The following is a 23,865-nucleotide window of genomic DNA, read 5'->3' on the forward strand; positions in this document are numbered from 1 at the left end:
CACTTACCTCCAATGTTTTGCAACATGACCGACAGAGATGCTATGACTTTCCCAAACCACTTGAAAGCGCTGAATCCCATCTGCTCAAAGGACTTTATTTCTAAGAACAAAACAACGACAACAAAAAAATTATACATTTACTTAATGACAGCTCCACAATATTTTTGGTGAACTAGACCAATGGCTCAAAGGTTCTCAATCAAGAGTGAAATGAATCACAAACATTCAGAATTAGATGGGGAAAAAAGGAAAATTACGAGATATGATAATTAAAATTTACAACAAATGAAACAAGTGAATTTCCATCTTGATGACCGTGGAGGTAGCCACAACGTGTCTACGATTGGTTTAAATGCTTTTTCTTAACAAGAATAAGGCTTATGGAAGAGCATTTGTGATGTCATGGGTGTTTACAGTCATGGGTGTTTACAGTCATGGGTGGTGTTGGCTTAGCGGTTAGGGTGCCGGCTTGGGATCATAGGAGCCTGGGTTCGTAATCCCGGTTGATCGCTGAATTAACGCCAGGGGGGTTGACTCAGCCTGTCATCCTTCCGAGGTCGGCAAATTGAGTACCAGTTCACTGGTAATTCCCTGTGTCGTAAAAGGTGACAAAAAGGGTTGGCGGCAGGAAGGGCATCCGGTCCATAAAACATTGCTTCAAAAAGGGGACCATGGTGCCCGAAAAAGGCCAAACCCCACTCTGTGGAGGATAATGGCCTCTAAGGGTGCTTCTTTTTTTCTTCTACACCGATCTAATGCTCAAAATGTAGCTTGTGCATAAATCTGCAGGACAAAGACATGAGTTCACATCAATGTACCTTAACATGAATTGAAAGGATGTTCATAGACAATGGACAAACACTTACTGCTTCAGGGTCACTTGAAAAATCGGCTGACAGGATGGGCTGGACTCAGATGTACACACACTCACCACTAAGCTGTACTAACTAGCCCAGGTTTCAATCTCGACCGAGCTTTAAACTGTCATCCCAGTGTTTCACAGGTAGGGTGATTCATCAATGTGTGTGCTGTCACTCGGATGGACGTTAAAGATCCCACAGAGTCAGTCGTGAAGAATAGTCGCGCTTTCGCCGGCACCCTCATCAAATTCCAAATTCTTGACAACTTACAGAGGGCACTGCATGAGTGGCACAACGGCACTCTCAGCCAATTATGCTTCCTCACAGCCTTGCACTGCATATGAAAGGAGAAGACTAGACAAATGTAAAGGTTAATTTTTTAAAGTTTTGCTTATTAAAATTCCTACCCACCCTCATAAAAAAAAAAAAAACTCCTATTGAACTTTTTCGCAATTGTTTTATGCATTCAAATGCTCGAATCTCATTGGTTCCGGTGTTTGGTGACGATTTTCGTTGAAGATAACGAGGTTGGTCTTAACGTATTTTAATTACAAATTAGAGGTGCATTCGATTGTGAATCGAACAAAGACGGGTGAAACAAACTCCTATTGAACTTTTTCGCAATTGTTTTATGCAAACTTCCGCATCCTGTCGATGGCGGCCTCCATTGCGTGATTTGGTTTTAGAAATATTTTTTCAAATACTCAAATCTCATTGGTTCCGGTGTTTGGTGACGATTTTCGTTGAAGATAACCAGGCCCGTGCGGGCCGAGGTTGGTCTTAAAGTATTTTAATTATCAATTAGAGGTGCACAAGATTGTGAATCAAACAAAGACGGGTGAAAGAAACTCCTATTGAACGTTTTTCAATTTGTTATGCATACTTCCGCATCCGCAAGATGGTGGCCTCCATTGCGCTTCGGAATTCTCAAGCCAAGGGATACAGCATAATCTGGTTTTCGACATAATACGTACGCGTTTATTGACAACACCGGCTTCGCCGGCTATAAATGAATATATTTCCTATCATTGATTTGAAAATTGACTAGAAATGTAAAATGTCACCAACTTTTACCTTACGGTTCACATGTTCTTCATTTTAGCCAAGATGGCTTCCAAATTCAAAATGGCTGCCACATGATAAAATGGTGACAAACATATGAAACTGTATTATGGTAATTGTATCATGCATCACAGTTAAAGTTCTTGAGGTTATTCTGTGTGTTATCTCAAGCATTCATCCATTCATTCATCCTTCATTTTCTTCTTTCGGATCAATATCTCCATACCACAGTGCATGGCGCCCTTCGTAGTATTAGACTGCAGCTAATCTATCTATAATTCCAGTAATCTCTGTGTGTATGTATGTATGTATGTATGTATGTATGTATGTCTGTGACCGCTGTTTCTCGACAACCACGGGTCCGATATACTTTAAACTTGCCAGGTATATTGCTGGGGACCCGAGGATGTGCCTTTTCAAGGTTTCATATTAATCGGACAAGTAGTTACCGAGCTATGTCCAAAAAACGATTCAACCAATCAGAGAGCAGCGAGCTATCACGTGTGCCGAACGTGGCAAACAGACTCTGCCTCGGACGGCACATTTGAGAGCGTATTCATTTATTTCACGTTGGAAAACTATGTTGCCGTTAAACTATGTTTTAAAACTAATTAAAACTAATTTGCGATTCATTCGCTTTCCTGCGCGTTTGTGCACGCGATGGCGATTTCTTTACCAAACTCCGCAAGCCGTTCGCTTTGGACCAAACCATTTCATGTAAATAGAGGGGGGGGGGGGGGGGGATTGTCACCGTACTCGCAAGCCGTTCGCTTTGGACCAAACCATTTCATGTAAATAGAGGGGGGGGATTGTCACCGTACTCGCAAGCCGTTCGCTTTGGACCAAACCATTTCATGTAAATAGAGGGGGGGGGATTGTCACCGTACTCACAAGCCGTTCGCTTTGGCTTTGCGAATGGACCAAACCATTTCATGTAAATAGAGGGGGGGGGATATAATTTTAGATATAGATATAGTACGGGCATGCCCTTGTAGTTGTAAAAGCAGTGGTGGTGGTGTAGTAATCAAAATACTAACAATGGCTAAATCTTTCAAGATGTTAGACTCCAGACAACATCCAGAAACTCCTACAACATCTGAATCATTGGCGCCGATAGATTGGACAAAATGCATTTTGTGTCAAGAGACAACAAAAGAACCACTGCGATGCCCTGCCGATTCAAAGAGGACTGATATTGACATTGATACACTTTATGATAATCTTGCAAGTAATTTGTTTCAAAGAGCTTTGGAGTCTTCCAGATAGTATAAACTTAGCAAGGTTAGACAATGGAGCAGGAGTTGCTACGACTCTAAAGTTTAATGGAGCTAAATGGCATAAAAAATGCAAGGATAGGTACAACAATACCAAACTGCAACGGGTAGAAAACAGGAAAAGAGATGAGAGAGAAACCAACAGTGACTCGCCAAAAGAGAAAGTCACTCGCTACAGCAGTGGTGGTGCAGCCAGAACATCGCAAGACACTTGCTTCTTTTGTGGTGAAAAATCAGATAAACTTCATAAGGCATCGACGGAGAAACTAGACAGAAATGTTCGGTGATGTGCAGAAATTGTGCGAGACCATATGTTAGTTGCCAAATTGAGTGCTGGAGATATGATGTCCCAAGATGCAATGTACCACAGCAATAGCTTAAAAACACTCTACAAGAAAGCAGAGTCAGTGAATTGTTCCGACAGTAGAGAAAGTCCTTCTGATAAACAACTGCACGGCATTGTCCTGGCAGAGCTGCTTTCGTATGTTGAAGACTGTCATGCAAAAAGTATGGAGAATGACACAGCACCGGTGTTCAAATTAGCAGATTTAAATCAGATGTACACTTCAAGGCTAAATGACCTGGGAGCAGACACATCTACTCGAGAACACTCGAGAACATGTGCCCTCTTCTCACAGTTGTATGTGTCATGTCAAGTCCGTGATGGACATTGAGGAGTTCTTTCGCCATGAAAATCAATGTTATCCACCATCGTTGTCTAAATTTGGAGAGTTGCGTTCAGGGACAAAGGCTGACCTAGTCAAGTGCTTTGAAGAAACTTACCCTACTCCACCGGAACAGGTTCCTGAGGTTGATGTCATTCTAGATGGCGCCGCTATCATTAACATGTTGAAACCAGGGCCTGCCAAAACCTTCCATGAATACTCTTAAGTGCATTTTCCTTCCCTATATTCAGTCCCAGCTTACAAAATCCAGCAGAGTTGACATTGTCTGGGATGAATATATTCCAAATAGTCTCAAAGCAATGACGAGGAAGAAGCATGGAAAAGGTACACGAATACATGTGCAACCAAATGTCAACATCCCAGGAAACTGGGAAGGCTTCCTCAGTCAGTGAAAACAATAAAGAACTCTTTGCATTCTTAGCGCAACAATCGGTGACGATCCAAACTGAAAAGAAGGTCATCTCTACGTTTGGCAAATCGATATTGCTGAATTCACCAAGAGAAGACATCAGTCGCCTTTCTCCATGTACACACGAAGAAGCCAACACTAGGCTACTACTCCATGCAGCAGACGCTGCTGCCAATGGATACCAGAAAGTCATGTTGCATACTGTGGACACTGACGTTCTTGTCTTGGCTATAGCATTGTTCAACCAAACGAACCTGAGTGAAATATGGGTAATGTTTGGCACAGGAAAGAATTGCAAACTCATACCAGCACACACCATTTCCCATACCCGAGGTCCAGAGAAATCTTTGTCTCTGCTAATGTTCCATACCTTCACCGGTTGTGATCAGACGTCATTCTTTCTGAACCGAGGAAAGAAAACAGCATGGAACACAAAGAAAGTTTTCACAGATGTTGTAGAAGCCTTTGCAACTCTTGGTAGAGTACCTCCTTCAGAAGGGACATTGAAAGAACAAATGCAAACAATTGAACGGTTTGTTGTCGTCATGTATGACCGGACAAGCTGCTGTAACAGTGTTGACGATGCCCGTAGAGAGTTATTTACTCAAAAGGGGAGATCCATTGAGTTCATTCCACCTACTTCAGCTGCACTGTGTCAACACGCAAAGCGGGTAGCATATCAGGCAGGGCATTGCTGGGGGCAGGCATTACTGTGAGATCCAGAGTTACCAGATCCCGCTGAGTGGGGATGGTTCAAAGGGGCCTCACAGCTGTGGGAACCTCTGTGGACAACCCTGCCGGAAGCATCCAAATCGTGCAAAGAACTTCTTAAGTGTGGCTGTAAAGTGGAAAGAGGATGCCTGCGCCGGTGCAAGTGTGTTAATGCAGGGATGGCATGTACAACATGCTGCAAGTGTCACGGAGACTGTGAGCGTCATTAACGTGATTAAGCAATATTAAGATTAAGCAATATTAAGTGCCTAGAAGTGTGGCAGCTACATTCAAATGTAAGGTGTGCACAGAGGGGGCTGCAGATGGAGGAAATGTTGAGTTGGATCTTGGAGATGGCGTGAAGCTGGAAGGTGTGATAACATTTTGCTACCTTGGAGACATGCTGAATGGAGAAGGTGGATCAGACTCGGCAACGGTTGCTCGAGTGAGATGTGCATGGAAGAAGTTTCGGGAACTGAGTGGCGTGCTGATGAGGAGGGGAGTGTCGTTGAAGCTGAAGGGAAAGGTGTATGCTGCATGTGTGAGAAGTGTTATGATTTTTGGGAGCGAGACATGGGTAATGCACGTAGAGAAACAACGAAGGCTGGAAAGGGTGGAAATGCGAATGGTTCGGTGGATGTGTGGAGTATCGTTGAGAGAGAGGAAGACAAATGATGAATTGCGAAAGATGATGGGAAAAGAAACAGGTTGAGATGGTTTGGTCATGTGTTTAGGAAGGATGAAAGTGACTGGTTGAGAAGAGTGATGGAAATGAATGTAGAAGGAAGTAGAGGACGGGGAAGACCGAGAAAGACTTGTCTAAAGATGGTGGAAGAAAAATGCGGGCAAGGGGGTTAACAAGGGGAGATGCAGAAAATAGGGCAAAATGGAGAAGATTGTCATGGGGACCGCAAGGCTAACCCCCGCTCTAGCAGGGAGAATGGCCTTAAAATGCATGTTGTTGTTGTATATAGTGCCTAGAAGTAGATTGCTGTTTCTATATATAACTAACAATGTACTGCTAAAAATCATTGCTGAATCCTGTTGCTATGCGATGACTTAGATCTGTAATAACAAGGCAAATGTGTGTCCACCATATTGATAGATGAGTTTCTCATGAAAATCAAATTGTAGTAAAGCCCATACCTACATGTGTTAGCAATAAAAGAATGAGAATTTGAACAAAACCTGATTTCATTGAGGATACATTAGCTTTTACAGGTATCAACTTAAGATTTAGGCTTTTAGGTATTAACATGGTGGCCATTTTGGATTTCTGTGCCGTTTTGAATATTGTTGCATTGTTGAAATATGCAAACATCAGTATAGAAACTAACTATGCAATTTCACAGTTAAAAAGCATGAAAAATATGAAATTGGCACATTTGAATATTATAAACAAGTAAAAGTAGTATTTTTACTCAGTGGCGGCCATTTTGAATTTGGTGGCCATCTTGGAAAGAAACTCAATTGGCCCCATATCCAGAAATGTTCAGCACATCAAAAGCTACATCTGTGCCAATTTTCATTCTTTTCACCCAAAATGCACAATTGGTCTGGTATATTGCACCATTCTGCTGCACTATATGGAGAAATGCTCATTGTGCCATACCTGACCTTCCTGCACCTGTGGAAGTGGGATGGAAACGTGGTGATTCAGGACTAGAGCCTATTCTGATGTCACCGAGTCCAATCCCAGAAAGTTGCCTCGAGATTATTTGTTGTGCATGCCAGAAGCAATGCAAGACTTGACGCTGCAAATGTCGCTATTCAGAGTTGAGGTGCACATCAATGTGTGCCTGTCACAACAGAGTGATGATCAGACCCCTTGTATGAATTTGATGTAGTTCGGCAAAACAACATGTGTGAATGTGACATTCTTGAATGTTTGTGCTTCATGGCCATGTATACTTAATTTTAGAATAAATGGTTGTATGAAACATTGTCTTATTAAAACCATTTCCCATATTATCATGTCCAATTTCAATATCGGTTTGAATGTCACTTTCAATATGTCGCCAACCATAATATAGACTAGACGGAGTTATTTTATGAAAAAGGCCATGTACAAGTGTTACGAATTCCGGGTTTATGGGGGTTACAATTCAGGTCATTTCTTATTAATGTATATTCTATTAAAGGTTGTTGTGATTAAAGGGTCAGGAGCCCTTCTGGGAAAAACGAGACCTGAAACGGGATCGTGGAGAAGAGGAGGAGGAGAAGAAAGGGCGGCCATCTTAAGCTTCGAGAGCTCCGACGCGAGCGGAGGCGATCGTTACCTACTTTGGAACGGAGTTGGAAAAGCCCGTCTGGCGAGAGGAGTTACCTGCGCGGGGTGATTGATTGCCGGTTACGTGTCAAAGTGCCGTGTGGTCCTGGAAGGAACCAAGCGCCCGGCGCTGTTCGCCTCGACGCCTACGAGGGTGTGTACGGGTTGCACCTTGAGCCTGGCGTGCGAAAGAGATTGGAGGGAGACGGTTGAGAGTTGAGACTGCAGCTCGAGACCGAGCCGCCGAACGTGAAGGACAAGGGAACCGTGCCTCGGTGAACCGAAGTCCGCGCGTCAGGAGAGCGCCGGATTACTGCGGAACCTGCGAAGTCGGGTATCCTCGCTGAGGTTGTCGAGTATCCTCACTCCCAGCCCCGGATTGGAATCGGACATAGATTCCCCGATCGCTGGATCGACTCGACGTCACCTGGGAGGCGTGCAGAGACATTGGGGGCAAGGGCCGTGAGTGTTGCCAACACTGTTGTGGGTTAAGGTGGCGCCACCTATACTATAGATAAGGATTGTATGGAAGTGCTGTAAACGCATTGTGATTCCTGTGCGGGATTTGGGAATATATTGGGGATTGTTCGTAACCCTTGGTGTGGACTCGTTATTGATTGACTTATTTTCACCCAAGGACCATACATCTTTCTGCCGGGGCTCCCCTCGAGGTTGACCCCGTAACAGAATTGGGGGCTCGTCCAAATTACAATTTGCGGATTCGCAATTGGGTCTACGTCCGGGATCTATAAAATTTTCTAAATTTTAGTCCGGGAAGGAATTCCCAAGAGTGGGAACTTTTCCAACGTTCCCAAAATTGTTTTGCTCTGCCGACAAAACAACAACAACAAAAAAAAACAAAAAAAACAATAGCAATAATAGTAATACTGTTGCTTTTCTTTGTTGGAAATTTCTGGGGTGAAGGTTAACAGGTGTTACCAGTAGTCACCATGGCGTTTGTGGCACAGAACTTTGCGGTAACCCCTAGTGAGGCACAGTTCCGAGCATTACTAAAATCGGACCTCTTGAAATTGGCCAAACATTTTAACTTGGAGGTCCGAACTAATTTGAGGAAGGCAGAGTTGCAGACCACGGTGATACAGTCTATGGTGGGATTAGGAACATGGGACGAGTTAGCCTGGGAGTGGCTACCCGAAGAACCAGAAGACGTTGAGCTCCGGAAACTGGAGTTGCAATTACGGAGCCAGGAACGGATCAAAGAAGAAGAAAGGAAAGCAGAAAAGGAAAGAGCAGAAGAAGAAAGGAAAGCAGAAAAGGAAAGAGCAGAAGAAGAAAGGAAAGCAGAAAAGGAAAGAGCAGAAGAAGAAAGGAGAGTGGAACGAGAACTCCAGGAAAGGTTAGAAAGGATGAAAACAGAGGAAAGGAAAGCAGAAAAGGAAAGAGCAGAAGAAGAAAGGAAAGCAGAAAAGGAAAGAGCAGAAGAAGAAAGGAAAGCAGAAAAGGAAAGAGCAGAAGAAGAAAGGAAAGCAGAAAAGGAAAGAGCAGAGGAAAGGAGAGTGGAATGAGAACTCCAGGAAAGGTTAGAAGGGAGAAAAGCAGAGGAGAGGAGAGCTGCAAGGGAACTCGAAGCAGAGGAGAGAAAAGCCGAAAGGGAATTAAAGGAACGTGACATGGCGCTTCAGCAAGAAATTAAATTCAAGGAGCTGGAGTTAATGAGAGAACGGGGAGAGGTACCACCCTTGCTGACTGGGCCGACACCTAGCCAGAACACCTGGGATGTGGGCAGACATGTGAGGCTAGTGGGACCTTTCACTATGTGAGAGGTTTCACTAGTGGGACCTAGTTTCACTAGTGGGACCTTTCACTATCCTTTCACACTAGGCTATGTGAGACCCTTCACTGAAAAGGAAGTCGCTAAATTTTTTCCACACTTTGAGAAAGTGGCTCGACAGTTAAACTGGCCGGAGGAGGCCTGGACCATACTAGTGCAAAGTGTGCTGGTGGGTAAAGCTCAAGATATTTATTCGGCGCTACCAATGGACCAATGTGCAGATTATGAGGTATTGAAGAAGCACATTCTCAAAGCCTATGAGTTGGTTCCTGAAGCTTACCGGCAAAAATTCAGGAATGCCAGGAAGAGGGAGAGTGAGACCCATGTGGAGTTTGCCAGAGTGAAAGAAAACATGTTTGATCGGTGGTGTGAGTCAAAAGGAGTCGTGAAAGACTTCGAAACATTGCGTGACTTCATCCTGGTGGAGGAATTTCAACAGTGTGTCCACGAGGACATCAAAGTGTACCTGCAGGAAAAGAAAGTACCAAAGTTGTGGGACGCAGCCACCATGGCAGATGATTATGCCTTAACACACCGGATAGGGGTCCACAAACCTAACTCCTCGCCTAGACTTCAGCAGGGGAGTTATGGAACACCCGGTGCGGAGAACGACAATACATGGCGGCGGCCTCGAGATGATTATGGGGATAACTCTGATACCCCAACTGTTAGAAATCAGGGGGCTACGGGCCCAAGACAAACTTATTTCCCGGGGGGCCCGAGGCAGACCACGAGTTTTTCCTCCGGGCCTGTTTGCGCTTTTTACAAGAAACCTGGACACTTGATGTCCAGTTGTTACCTCATGAAAAGGGAAAACCCAGAGCGGAGTCTGACTATTACAACTCCGAATGCGATGGCAAGCGTAAGAAATCGCCCACAGAAGAGTTACCAACCATTTATTTATGAGGGGTTTGTCTCACTCGAGGGAGACTTGACTAACCCAAGACCTGTTAGGGTATTGAGGGACACAGGAGCCCATCAATCCTTAATGCTTGAAGGCATATTGCCATTGTCAAAGAGTACCGCAACTGGTGATAGTGTTCAGTTACAAGGGATCGGTGGCTGTGTTAGGGCCCCACTTCATGTCATCCATTTGGAATCCGATTTGGTGTCAGGACCGGTCACCGTCGGTTTACAAGCCACGCTTCCTGTAGAGGGAGTATCTGTGATTATCGGGAATGATTTGGCCAGGGGGCAAGTTTATGGTAACCCGAGGGTTGGTAAAGAGCACAGCAGGGAAAATAACACCACACCAGCTCGGGATGGTGACAAAAGTACCAAGTTATTTGTAGGGGGACTGAACTTCAAAACAGAGGAAGAAGTTCTGACCTCTGTCTTCAACAGATATGGGCCGCTGGTGGAAGTGCGGTTGGTAAAAGACAGGGAAACGCAATGGTCAAGAGGGTTCGGCTTTGTCACGTTTGCAAGCACAAAAGACGCCAGGGAGGCAGAGAAGAATTGGAATGGTAAGGAGTTGGAGGGTCGGACCATAACAGTAGGGAAGGCATTTCGTAGGCGTCGAGAGGTCTACAGAAGAGGACAACTTGGCGGTAGAGTGGTGTTGGCAGCGACCGATATTACTATGGAGGCTCCCAGAGTTACGGCATCTCCCGAAAGAATGATTGTCAGAGCACTGGCCGAGACGGAGACCGCCAGTCAGGTGACTGCTGGGACAAGGGGTCCCACCGTAACTGTTAGGAGTCCGGAGAAGTTGAAACACTCTATATACGGCGGAGCCGCCGAGCCTGGGCTCCTACACGGACTAACCGTGAACGCCACGTTCTTAAAGGCGTCCCGGTAGGGAACTTTCCTGCACGGACTAACCGTGAACTCCACGTTCTTAAAGGCGTCCATGTAATGAACTTTCCTCCCCGGACTAACCGTGAACTCCACATTCCTTAAGGCGTCCATGTAGTGAGTACTCAGCTGGGCCTCCCGAAAAAGTGCTATAGAGTTTTTTTTTTTTTGTTTTTTTTTTTTTTGTATACAAGATCGAAGCTCGTGAAAGAGCGAACATTAATCACACAGAAAGACAAACCGACACATAAAACATATAACATCGGGAGCGGTAGACAAGATGGGGAGAGAGGGGGAAGGACACAAACACAACATTTGAGAGCAGGGACCGAGAGACATGGAGACATCGAGAGAACTGTGGGAGGGAGAGGGCTTTGGGGGGGGGGGGGGGGCATGGGAAGGGGGCGGTGGGAGAGGTATAAAACATATGGACACTGCCAGGACTTCCAGGAAAGAAGTTGGAATTTCAAACAAGGTGGATCTGGGGTGAATTAGCGGGGGTAGAAAAGATCAAGGTTTTGGATGGGGGAAGATAAGAGATGGTGGTGAACAGCTGTTTTAAAGACCTGGAGGGAGGAGTGGGATTGAAGGGAGTGAGGGAGTTTGTTCCAGAGGCGGGAGAAAAGAGGAATGAAAGTGGGGCTTTGGTCACCACCCCTTAACCGTCATCGAAGAGAAACTAGAAGTTGTCGATGCTTGGTCCAGAGGGAATTACCTTTGGAATCTCTGGGGGTTTTGTGAAAGTTTGTTGCTTTATTTTTGAGATGTGATAATTGTGCCCGGGGGGAACTGATGATTTGGGGTGTGAATTATTTTGGTTTGTTTATCAAAGTTGGCCTGCAAAGAAAGTTTTCGCGGTGTTCAAACTTTCTTTCTTGAAGGGGGGAAGTGTTACGAATTCCGGGTTTATGGGGGTTACAATTCAGGTCATTTCTTATTAATGTATATTATATTAAAGGTTGTTGTGATTAAAGGGTCAGGAGCCCTTCTGGGAAAAACGAGACCGGAAACGGGATCGTGGAGAAGAGGAGGAGGAGAAGAAAGGGCGGCCATCTTAAGCTTCGAGAGCTCCGACGCGAGCGGAGGCGATCGTTACCTACTTTGGAACGGAGTTGGAAAAGCCCGTCTGGCGAGAGGAGTTACCTGCGCGGGGTGATTGATTGCCGGTTACGTGTCAAAGTGCCGTGTGGTCCTGGAAGGAACCAAGCACCCGGCGCTGTTCGCCTCGACGCTTACAAGGGCGTGTACGGGTCGCACCTTGGGCCTGGCGCGCGAAAGAGATTGGAGGGAGACGGTTGAGAGTTGAGACTGCAGCTCGAGACCGAGCCGCCGAACGTGAAGGCCAAGGGAACCGTGCCTCGGTGAATCGAAGTCCGTGCGTCAGGAGAGTGCCGGATTACTGCGGAACCTGCGAAGTCGGGTAACTTCGCTGAGGTTGTCGAGTATCCTCACTCCCAGCCCCGGATTGGAATCGGACATAGATTCCCCGATCGCTGGATCGACTCGACGTCACCTGGGAGGCGTGCAGAGACATTGGGGGCAAGGGCCGTGAGTGTTGCCAACACTGTTGTGGGTTAAGGTGGCGCCACCTATACTATAGATAAGGATTGTATGGAAGTGCTGTAAATGCATTGTGATTCCTGTGCGGGATTTGGGAATATATTGGGGATTGTTCGTAACCCTTGGTGTGGACTCGTTATTGATTGACTTATTTTCACCCAAGGACCATACATTTTTCTGACAGGGCTCCCCTCGAGGTTGACCCCGTAACATAAGCTTCTAGGTGAATTTTGGGGTAAAAGTTGTAAAGTTAAAGTAAAAGCTGCATGTATATACATGATATATAAATGCTTGTTCAAATATTGTCCAAAAATGGCAATTTGGTGGCCATTTTGTTTATGCTAATTAGAATGTCACAAACTCAACATTCGGCTTGGGAATTGGTTAATCGAATTCAGCATTCCCTAATTATGTTAAAAAGTGAGGTTCCCAACTTTTACCCAAAAATGCACCTAACATTCACATTTCTCAGAAATCCGTCTCATCTATTAAGCAAGCACTCCATTTGAAACTGTTGATAAGGAAGGGCCGTCTTGCCAGGTGATAGCTAGCTGCTTGGCAACTGAATACCCTGCAACTTTACTCTCAGCATGACTGGAAGATACGCAATCTCCATATTTCCAGCAGATGACACGGCCTTGTTGTCAACCCCAAGCCAACGAACGGCTCTTTTCAAATACAACTGCAGTAAATAACCAAGTGACATTAAAATGCATGTCTTCAGAAAGGGTTGTTGTGATAATTAAAGTTTACTGTACCGATGTGTGAAAAAAACAGTGTTGTTTCCGGTACCGATTAAAGACGTATTCCAAATGTTAGACCAGATTGTGATGATGGATTTCATGACCTTGCTAAAGATTGGAAGTAAGCTGATGGGTCTGTAGTTAAAGGGATCAGGTTTTTGCACCTTATTATGTAATGCAGTGATGTTGGCAGATTTCCAAACAGATGGAAGATGACATAGGGCAAATGATAGGGTGAAAAGCAAGAGAAAGGATGTGCAAGAGCAGCAGAGCAGGATTTTTGGACACGTGAGCTGATGCCGTCCAGCCCAGTTGCAGTTAGAATCGAGGGTTGAAAGAACCTTCTCGGGTGAAAAAGACAGTGTCCAGGAGAAGTTGGGTATGACAGAGAAGGGTAGACACTGAGAGTGAGGGGTTAGGGAGACGCAAGATTTGGAAGCAAACACAGAATTGAGGCATTCAGCCTTCTCACGAGCGGCGTCTGCTGTGGCGCCATTTGAAGAGAGGGAAGGCATGGGAGGAGAGCATACTCAAGAAACACACTTAACAATGCACCACGAGGTTTTAAAGGAGGGAGACAAGTTTGAAAGTTCATCCTTGAGGTTGAACAGATGTTGTTTTCTGGCTCTCCTGAGAGTGGACACACAATTGTTGTGGGCTTTGTAGAATGATCCGAAACTTCCTTCGGTCAGATTTGCCTTCCAGCAAGAGAATGCAAGTTGTTTCAGAGTAACTACATCACCACAACATTCGGTATACCATGGGTGGGAAAAGGGTCGGAAAATGGAAGATGAGATGGGATTTATCTGTGCATGAGAGCAGGTTTCTGTGGAAGAATTCCCAAGCCGAGTTAACATCAGGGGCAATAGATATGGGAGACGAGTCCTGAAGAGAGATGCCTGCTTGCAGTCCCTGCCAATCTGCCTGAGTGAAATGCCAGACTCGTAGGCATTGAGGCAGCTCTGTGAGAATAGACAGAAAGACGTCATCTCCCACAAGCATATGATCAGATGAACCAATTGCAACAAAGTAAGAGCAGTTGACATTTATGGGGAAGTTTGTCATCACTAAGTCCAAAAGGGAGGATTTGTCATTGGGAGAAATCCGGGTGGGAAAGTTCTTAGATTTAATTATTTTCATGGAATCATAGAAGTCCTTTGCTGAAGTACCATGGTTGGTGAGAGAGGTGCCAACACCCAGGGAAGTTGCATGGTGACAATTGAAATCACCACATATGAGGAAGAGAGAGTTGGGATGAGTGATGAGTTTTGGATACGACTCTGTTCCATAAACACACTTGCTTATCACATTGTACCCGTATCATATGTCTACCCATATCACACTTTCAGTAATCTCCAATCACGTGATACATTTTTAGCACATGCGTGCACGGTGCAGTCCATGCTTCAACCAATGAAATCCAGCACGACATGCACAAGCCGATACCGCTCTCTGTTATTAAATAATGCCCACCAGCGCATTGTCAAGTTAAGAGACTAGCAACGGTACCCACCCGACGGGCGGGGCTTCAATTGGGAGGCCCAAATTAAAAGGCAAAATATCGGAAATTGAAGGCTTTTTTAATTTTAAACGATTCATATAAACATCCGTTAAATCATATCGCATGCAAATCATCAAAATCTAAACAGTACATGGCACCCATTTTGAAAAAAGATTGAATTAAAAGGGCCTCATCCTCCTTTTTTTTTTTTTTTTTTTTTTTTTTTTAAATCCGGACGATCAACTGGTGTTTTTGTATTTGGCCCTAAGTATGTAAAGAGCGGCTCAGTTTTAATGCCGTAAAATACTTCGCGGATTTTCATGGCGGTCAATGACGTCATATTGCTTTCGTGCGTGTTAAAAACATATCTCTTCAGGTAAACTGTATTTCGTTTTTTTTCGTGTACTTGCATTCTAAACTTGCATTCAGTTGTATTTTGCGAATGAACGACGACAAATAACAACCATTGAGATGCGGAAGAGCGTGGAAGCAGCCGCTACACGTCTTTCTCAATCGCACGTTTATGTGTGAAGAGTGCGCCGAACCTGTAACCCGGAAGCGGCCGCTACACTTGTTTCTCAGTCGCTTTGCACACGCTGCTGTGTTTCTTCTGAGCCACACATTCATATAGGAAGAGTTCGTCAGGAGTCGATCTACTCTCTCTGGGTACATAGAATTTCAACAAAAGCCACATCACTGTTCATATCAGTAAATATTATTCCATCGTGTTTAGAAAAACTGGAAAATTGGAAAAAAAAAAGGAAAAACAATATGACCTATTTTACTCCAGGGGTCCCAGGATTACCCACCCAAAATTTCGTTGCGATCGGTTCAGCCGTTTTTGCGGTACCTGAGAAGGGACGGACGGATAGGCAGACATTTGGTGAATTATCGTAAGATAACTTATTTGGGGAAAGTTAATATTGATTTATACATAATTAGAAGATGTATTTGGAGAACATCGCACATCCGGGGTTGTGTGGATTGTACAGAGCAACGCATTTTATGTTATATTCGAGTATAAAGTGGGGGAGATAATCACGCCTCATCAAAAAAGTAGGGGGAGGGTTATGTTCCCCCTGTCCCTCACCCATCGATGCCCATGGATACCAGACTTATCAGTCAATGAGACAGTACACGTAGATCTTTTGGTGAAAAGGTTACATGCCAGGTGACAAAACTTTTTGGTTGACCCTCAGACGATGGATAAATCAACATAGTACATGGAATTTGAACCTGGGATTATATCATCATGAGCAAAGAGTACATGTTTATAACGAAAAAAATAAATAAACAAATATCCTTGCTTATCTTTTATAACATAGAATAATCACTGCCAAAATTAGGTTTGGTAAAAATGTTTTGGGAAAACATAACAATTAAAACAAGCGTTACGCCTAGGTCCCCCGTCGGGGAAGTGATGTGAGTTGACAAAGTGGAAGACGCAGAAAACATGCTATGATATATGATATTTCGCTCACAAGGTTCAGACATACATGGAGGCGGCCATCTTGGATTTTGACGTGGCGACCCAATTTTCAATAGCGTTCTTCCTCATGCCTATATACACCCACACAACAGATTAGAAGTTAGTAGTTCGTTTATTTTTCAAGATATTTCGCTCACAAGGTTCAGACATATACATGGAGGCGGCCATCTTGGATTTTGACGTGGCGACCCAATTTTCAATAGCGTTCTTCCTCATGCCTATATACACCCACACAACAGATTAGAAGTTGGTACTTCGCTTATTTTTCAAGATATTCCGCTCACAAGGTTCAGACATACATGGAGGCGGCCATCTTGGATTTTGACGTGGCGACCCAATTTTCAATAGCGTTCTTCCTCATGCCTATATACACCCACACAACAGATTAGAAGTTAGTAGTTCGTTTATTTTTCAAGATATTTCGCTCACAAGGTTCAGACATATACATGGAGGCGGCCATCTTGGATTTTGACGTGGCGACCCAATTTTCAATAGCGTTCTTCCTCATGCCTATATACACCCACACACCAGATTAGAAGTTAGTAGTTCGTTTATTTTTCAAGATATTTCGCTCACAAGGTTCAGACATATATATGGTGGCGGCCATCTTAGATTTTGACGTGGGGACCCAATTTTCAATAGCGTTCTTCCTTATGCCTAGATACACCCACACACCAGATTAGAAGTTGGTACTTCACTTATTTTTCAAGATATTCAGCTCACAAGGTTCAGACAGACATGGCGGCGGACATCTTGGATTTTGACGTGGCGACTCAATTTTCAATAGGGTTCTTCCTTATGCCTATATACACCGACGCACCAGATTAGAAGTTGGTACTTCGCTTATATTTCAAGATATTTCGCTCACAAGGTTCAGACATATATGGTGGCGGCCATCTTGGATTTTAACGTGGCGACCCAATTTTCAATAGCTTTCTTCCTTGTGCCAAGATACATCCACACACCAGATTAGAAGTTGGTACTTCGCTTATTTTTCAAGATATTCAGCTCACAAGGTTCAGACATACATGGCGGTGGCCATCTTGATTTTGACGTGGTGACCAAATTTTCAAAAGGGTTCTTCCGTGTGCCTACAGGCACCCCCACACCAGATTAGAAGTTGGTACTTCACTTATTTTTCAAGATATTCTGCTCACAAGGTTCAGACAAACATGGCATCAGACATACATGGCGGTGGCCATCTTGGATTTTGACGTGGGTTGCACCCACACACCAAATTCGAATGCTGGTCCTTCGCTTATGCACGCACGCACGTACGGACGCACGCACGCACGGACGGACGGACACACGGACGGAGGGGAAAACTATAGTCCCCCTTTCGCTCCGCGGTGCGACAGGGGACAACAAGCATTTCGCCTCGGTCCCCCGTCGGGTAAGTGATGCGAGTTGACAAAGTGGAAGATGCAGAAAACATGCTATGATATGATATTTCGCTCACAAGGTTCAGACATACATGGAGGCGGCCATCTTGGATTTTGACGTGGCGACCCAATTTTCAATAGCGTTCTTCCTTATGCCTAGATATCCCAGTGTGTACCCTGGATAAGAATAGGTACGCCGTATCCCTGCGTGTCGTAAGAGGCGACTAAGAGGGTTGGCGTCAGGAAGGGCATCCGGCCATAAAAACATTACCTCAAAAAGAGAACCATGACAATTACAACTACATGTGGGCAGGGTACAGCCCGAAGTGGAGATCGGTTTCTGAGGTTTGGGACATGGAATGTAGAGACAATGACAGGGAGATCAGGAGAAGTGGTGGAAGTATTGGTCAGAAGAAGAGTGGACATATGTTGTGTGCAAGAGACGAGATGGAAGGGAAGTGGTGTGAGAATGGTGAAGGGTAGGCAGGGACAGAAATACAAGTTTGTGTGGCAAGGGTGCCCGGAGGGCATGAATGGTGTTGGTGTCCTGTTTTCTGAGGAGTTTGTAGACTGTGGTGAGTGTGACTAGAGTGAGTGATAGGTTGATGATGGTGAAAATGATGATTGGAAAGCTCTTGGTGAACGTCATCTCGGGATATGCTCCGCAGGTTGGTCGAAGCGATGAAGAGAAGGACAAGTTCTGGTGTGCGATAGAGAAGCTGATGGAAAACGTGAAAGATGAGGAAGTTGTTGTGGTAGGAGGAGACCTAAATGGACATGTGGGAAGGAGTATGGATGGTTTTGACGGAGTTCATGGGGGTTACGGATATGGTGTGAGAAATGGAGAAGGTGAAAGGATTTTGGAGTTGGCTGATGGAGCTGATTTGTTGATTTGTAATACTCAGTTCCAGAAAGAGGATAATAAGCTTGTTACATACACGTCAGGTGGGTCGACGACAACCGTTGACTACCTGATGGTGCGTAGGCGAGATAGGGGGCACCTCCGGGACACAAAGGTGATCCTGGGGGAGGAGTCTGTTTCACAGCACCACTTGGTTGTCTGCGACATTAGGGTGAAAGGTGCGAGGAGAGCTCGGCGGGTGAAGTACCAACCGAGAATGAAGGTGTGGAGGTTGAAAGAGGTGACAGTAAGGGAGGCATTAAAAGAGAGGCTGAGTAGGGTCGAGGATGATGTGGTTGAGCTTGAAAGGGGTTGGATGTCAATGAAAGCTAGTCTGTTGGGAGCCGTTGGTGAGGTATGTGGATGGACAAAAGGACCACCGAGGCACTCAGAAACATGGTGGTGGGATGATGAAGTTGGAAAGAGGATTGACGAGAAGAGGAAGAAGTTCAAGGAGTGGCAGAAGGCGAAGGGTACGGGAGCAGAAACAGCAGAGCATGAAAGTTATAAGGCAGCCAGGAAGGCTGCAAAGAAAGAGGTAGCAAAGGCGCAGGAGGCATGTAGGAAAATGCTCGGAGAACGCTTGGATTCGGAAGAGGGTCAGAAAGCAGTATTCAGGATTGCAAAGCAGATAGCCAAAGAGAGGTGTGATGTGATGGGGGTGAGTTGCTTGAAGGATGAAGTGGGACAAATCGTTGTCGACCCAGATGGAATTAAAGGAAGATGGAAAAGATATATGGAAATGCTGTTGAATACAGAGAATGAATGGGATGGCAACATAGAGAGTAACCCAGTTTTAGGACCGGCAGAGAAGATAACTGAGAAGGAAGTTGAGGAAGCGATAAAAGCAATGAAGGGTTGAAAAGCGGGAGGGCCGACGGGAGTTGTGGGAGATATGTTGAAGGCAGCAGGAAGTTGGGGTGTGAAGAGAATGACAGAGATCTGTAATCTGGTGGTGAAAGAAGGCCGCATTCCAGTGGATTGGGAACTGAGTACCCTCGTCCCTCTATACAAGGGGAAAGGTGACCCTCTGGAGTGTGGCTCGTACCGAGCGATAAAGTTATTGGAGCATGGAATGAAGGTATTGGAAAGGGTGTTGGAGAGGATGATAAGGAAGAAAGTGAAGATCGACGAAATGCAGTTTGGATTCATGCCAGGAAGAGGAACGACAGACGCGCTTTTCATTGTGAGGCAGTTGCAGGAGAAGTACATGGAGAAGAGGAAGAAGTTGTTTCTTGGGTTTGTTGATCTGGTGAAAGCATTCGATCGGGTTCCACGCAAAGTATTGACATGGGCATTGAGGAAGTTAGGAGTGGAGGAATGGTTGATCAGAGTATTGATGGCAATGTACAAAAGAGCGCGCACAGCTGTAAGGACAAAGAACGGGAACAGTGGTGAGTTTGAGGTGAAGGTGGTAGTGCATCAGGGGTCGGTACTAAGTCCACTACTATTTGTAGCTGTGATGGAGGTGCTGGCTCAGAACGTAAAGGAGGGTTTACCGTGGGAGTTGTTGTATGCAGATGATCTGGTGTTGATTGCGGAAAGTATGGATGGACTGAAGGAAAAGATGAACAGGTGGAAGGAATGTATGGAGACAAAAGGACTGAAGGTGAATATCGGAAAGATGAAGGTGATGGCAAGTGGTAAAGCATGTGGTGTGGTGGAAAGAACTGGGAAGTGGCCCTGTGCTGTGTGTAGGAAGGGTGTCGGAGTGAACTCCATTCAGTGTACAATGTGCGCTGAGTGGGTTCATCAAAAATGTAGTGGTCTGAGAGGGTCATTAACCAGTGTGGCAGCTACATTCAAATGTAAGGTGTGCACAGAGGGAGCTGCAGATGGAGGAAATGTTGAGTTGGATCTTGGAGACGGCGTGAAGCTGGAAGGTGTGAAAACATTTTGATACCTCGGAGACATGCTGAATGGAGAAGGTGGATCAGACTCGGCAACGCTTGCTCGAGTGAGATGTGCATGGAAGAAGTTTCGGGAATTGAGTGGCGTGCTGATGATGAGGGGAGTGTCGTTGAAGCTGAAGGGAAAGGTGTATGCTGCATGTGTGAGAAGTGTTATGATTTATGGGAGCGAGACATGGGTAATGAACGTAGAGCAGCAACGAAGGTTGGAAAGTGTGGAAATGCGAATGGTTCGACGGATGTGCCGAGTATCGTTGAGAGAGAGGAAGACAAATGATGAATTGCGAAAGATGATGGGAATAGAGCCTGTGATTGATGCTGTGAAGAGGAACAGGTTGAGATGGTTTGGTCATGTGTTGAGGAAGGATGAAAGTGACTGGTTGAGAAGAGTGATGGAAATGAATGTAGAAGGAAGTAGAAGACGGGGAAGACCGAGAAAGACTTGGCTAAAGATGGTGGAAGAAGAAATGCGGGCAAGGGGGTTAACGAGGAGAGATGCAGAAAATATGGCAAAATGGAGAAGATTGTCATGGGGACCGCAAGGCTAACCCCCGCTCTAGCAGGGAAAATGGCCTTTTAAAATGCATGTTGTATGTTGTCTTATGCCTACATACACCCACACACCAGATTAGAAGTTGGTACTTCGCTTATTTTTCAAGATGTTCTGCTCACAAGGTTCAGACATACATGGCGGCGGCCATCTTGGATTTTGACGTTGCGACCCAATTTTCAATATCGTTCTTCCTTATGCGTAGATACACCCACACACCAGATTAGAAGTTGGTACTTCGCTTATTTTTCAAGATATTCCGCTCACAAGGTTCAGACATACATGGCGGCGGCCATCTTGGATTTTGACGTGGTGACCCAATTTTCAATAGCGTTCTTCCTTATGCGTAGATACACCCACACACCAGATTAGAAGTTAGTAGTTCATTGATTTTTCAAGATATTTCGCTCACAAGGTTCAGACATATATATGGTGGCGGCCATCTTGGATTTTGACGTGGCGACCCAATTTTCAAGAGGGTTCTTCCTTATGCATAGATACACCCACACACCAGATTAGAAGTTGGTACTTCACTTATTTTTCAAGATATTCCGCTCACAAGGTTCAGACATACATGGCATCAGACATACATGGTGGTGGCCATCTTGGATTTTGACGTGGGTTTCATCCACACACCAAATCGAATGCGGTCCTTCGCGCACGCACGCACGTGCGCACGCCCGCACAGACGGACGGGAAAACCATAGTCCCCCTTTCGTTCCGCGGTGCGACGGGGGACAAAAATGCAGTTGAATGAAGATTTTATTTAAAAAAAATAAAACATACATGAATGCCAAGAAAATAAAACTGCAATCTTTTGCAGCTTAAATGCTATTAAGTACATACACTGTTTCACTGGAAAAAAAAAAGCCACAGTGCAATTACATTTGCAAGCAAAAACAAAAGCAAAATAAATAAATAAATAAATTGCAAAAAAAACAACTGAGCTCCGCACCACATACAAAGCTTTCATCCGCAGCTCAATGGAATACTGCTCTCCGCTCTCGGCCGGTGCTCCTGCCTCACACCTGGCTCGGCTTCACGCTGATGAAACCAAAGCTTTCAGGATAATTGGAATCTCCCGCGATGAAGCTAACTCTGAGGGCCTTTCACTTACTCACCACAGGCAGGTTGGTGGTCTTTTTGTCTTCTACCGACTCCTCTCCGGCCTTGCTCCTCCAGCTCTATCTGTGCTCTGTCCCCCAAATATTCCTACACGTCGCACAAGATCTGCCAGCAACCCTCTTCTGGTGAAATTGCCAAAATAAAGATTCGCTGCTCACCTTCACTCTTTCTTTCCTCTTTTCTCCCACCTTTCATTCCTCTTTTCTCCCACCTCTGGAACAAACTCCCTCACTCTCTTCAATCCCACTCATCCCTCCAGGTCTTTAAAACAGCTGTTTTCCACCATCTCTTATCTTCCCCCATCCAAAACCTTGATCTCTTCTATCCCCGTTAATTCACCCCAGATCCACTTTTTTGAAATTTCGACCTCTTTCCTGGAAGTCCTCGCAGTGTCCATGTGTTTTATACCTCTCCCTCCCCTGCCCCCTTCCCATGCCTCCTCCCCCCCAAGCCCTCTCCCTCCCACAGATCTCCCGATGTCCCTGTTCTCTGCTGTTATACTTGTGTGCTTCCCTCGCTCCCCATCTTGTCTCCCGCTCCCTTTATTGTATGTTTTGTGTGTCCGTTTTTTTTTGTGATTGATGTTAGCTCTTACAGGAGCCTCGATCTTGTATACAAAAAAAAAAAAAAATGAAGGCAGATTTATTACAAACAGCGATATGCCGTATGAGTAATAATATTATGAGTTCCCTTACAAGGAATTTCGACACTGGTGGAGGCCATGAAGCTCATCAAAGCCTGCGCTATGGTTGCAGCCTTTTGGCTGTGTGTGCTCTATCCTTTTTAAATGCTGAGCGTCAAGCAAGGAAGTAGCTTGTACCATTTTCAAAGTCTTTGGTATGACTCAGCCAGGGTTCAAACCAGCGACCTCCCAGACTCGGAGCGGACACTCTAACCATTACGTCACCCGGAAGCTAACAATTACTAACAACTTCGTGACCGAAGTGGTCATGGACACTCTAACCATTACATCTGATTTTAATTGGAATAGCAAGTGCATTATAATTCATAAGCATATCCCAAAGCAGCCGGAACACTCACGTGCATGTTCTGCTGTCTCGAGCAGCAGGTAAACCGAAAATATGGACATTATCGTAACTGCTGAAAGCAGAATCCTAAAAACAAAGAGGGGGTATCGTCAATGCATGCATAAATGGACAGATTTCAAAAAATATGGTTATTCCCCACCCTACCCCGCAAAAACTACAACAAAAAGAAAAAAAAAAACTTTTTACAAATGGCCTCCAAGAAATGCAAGGCGAAGAAGAAAAAAAGGTAAAATTTAACAATGAATCAATTTGCTCAAAATTTCTAAATCTCTCCAGCCCACGGCCAAACATGATGGAAGCACTCAGCAATCACAACCGCTGCGGCGGCATACGTACGTGAATGAAACCAAGCCAGTGCTCGCCATTCCAAATGCAAGGCCGAGGATTCCACTGCCCATAATTGCGTTGCTGAAGTTAAACACAGACATCCCAAATGATGTCCTCCCCACATAGTCCTGTGGATAAAAAGTGACACGTGCAGCAAGTGCACACAATAATTCACAAATTCCAGTCATTCAGCAACCTCAGGTTATGTTCAAAGCTAGATAAAAGAAAGACCAGGAAATATGGCTCAAATAAAATGGATACATTTGCAGGAACATTGCGTTTGAATTATGCCAACGAATAAAGCTTACTCAAATCGAATCATTTCACATTGCTCTGAAGGGTTCATAACAACCCTAACCATTTCACATTGCCCATCTTCACGCTGTTGAAACCAAAGCGTTCAGAATCATTGGAATCTCCCGCGATGAAGCTAACTCCAAGGGCCTTTCACTCACTCACCGCAGGCAG

At 45.0% G+C, this 23,865-nt stretch overlaps 1 protein-coding gene across 4 annotated transcripts in view; it reads right to left on the minus strand.

Moving 5' to 3' along the window:
- Window positions 1–23,865, minus strand: part of LOC137436810 (sodium-coupled neutral amino acid symporter 2) — a 112,861-nt gene that overhangs the window by 40,418 nt on the left and 48,578 nt on the right. For all 4 annotated transcript variants that reach the window (XM_078765906.1, XM_068130935.2, XM_068130934.2 and 1 more), the window contains 3 exons: window positions 23,407–23,525; window positions 23,063–23,136; window positions 8–100 (listed from right to left, as the gene is read on the minus strand). In XM_078765906.1, the coding sequence (XP_078622032.1) occupies window positions 8–100; window positions 23,063–23,136; window positions 23,407–23,525 (286 nt within the window). The remainder of the gene's footprint in view (window positions 1–7; window positions 101–23,062; window positions 23,137–23,406; window positions 23,526–23,865) is intronic.

This window comes from Myxine glutinosa, chromosome 11, assembly GCF_964187855.1.
Source record: "Myxine glutinosa chromosome 11, kmMyxGlut1.1, whole genome shotgun sequence".
Lineage (NCBI taxonomy): Eukaryota > Metazoa > Chordata > Myxini > Myxiniformes > Myxinidae > Myxine > Myxine glutinosa.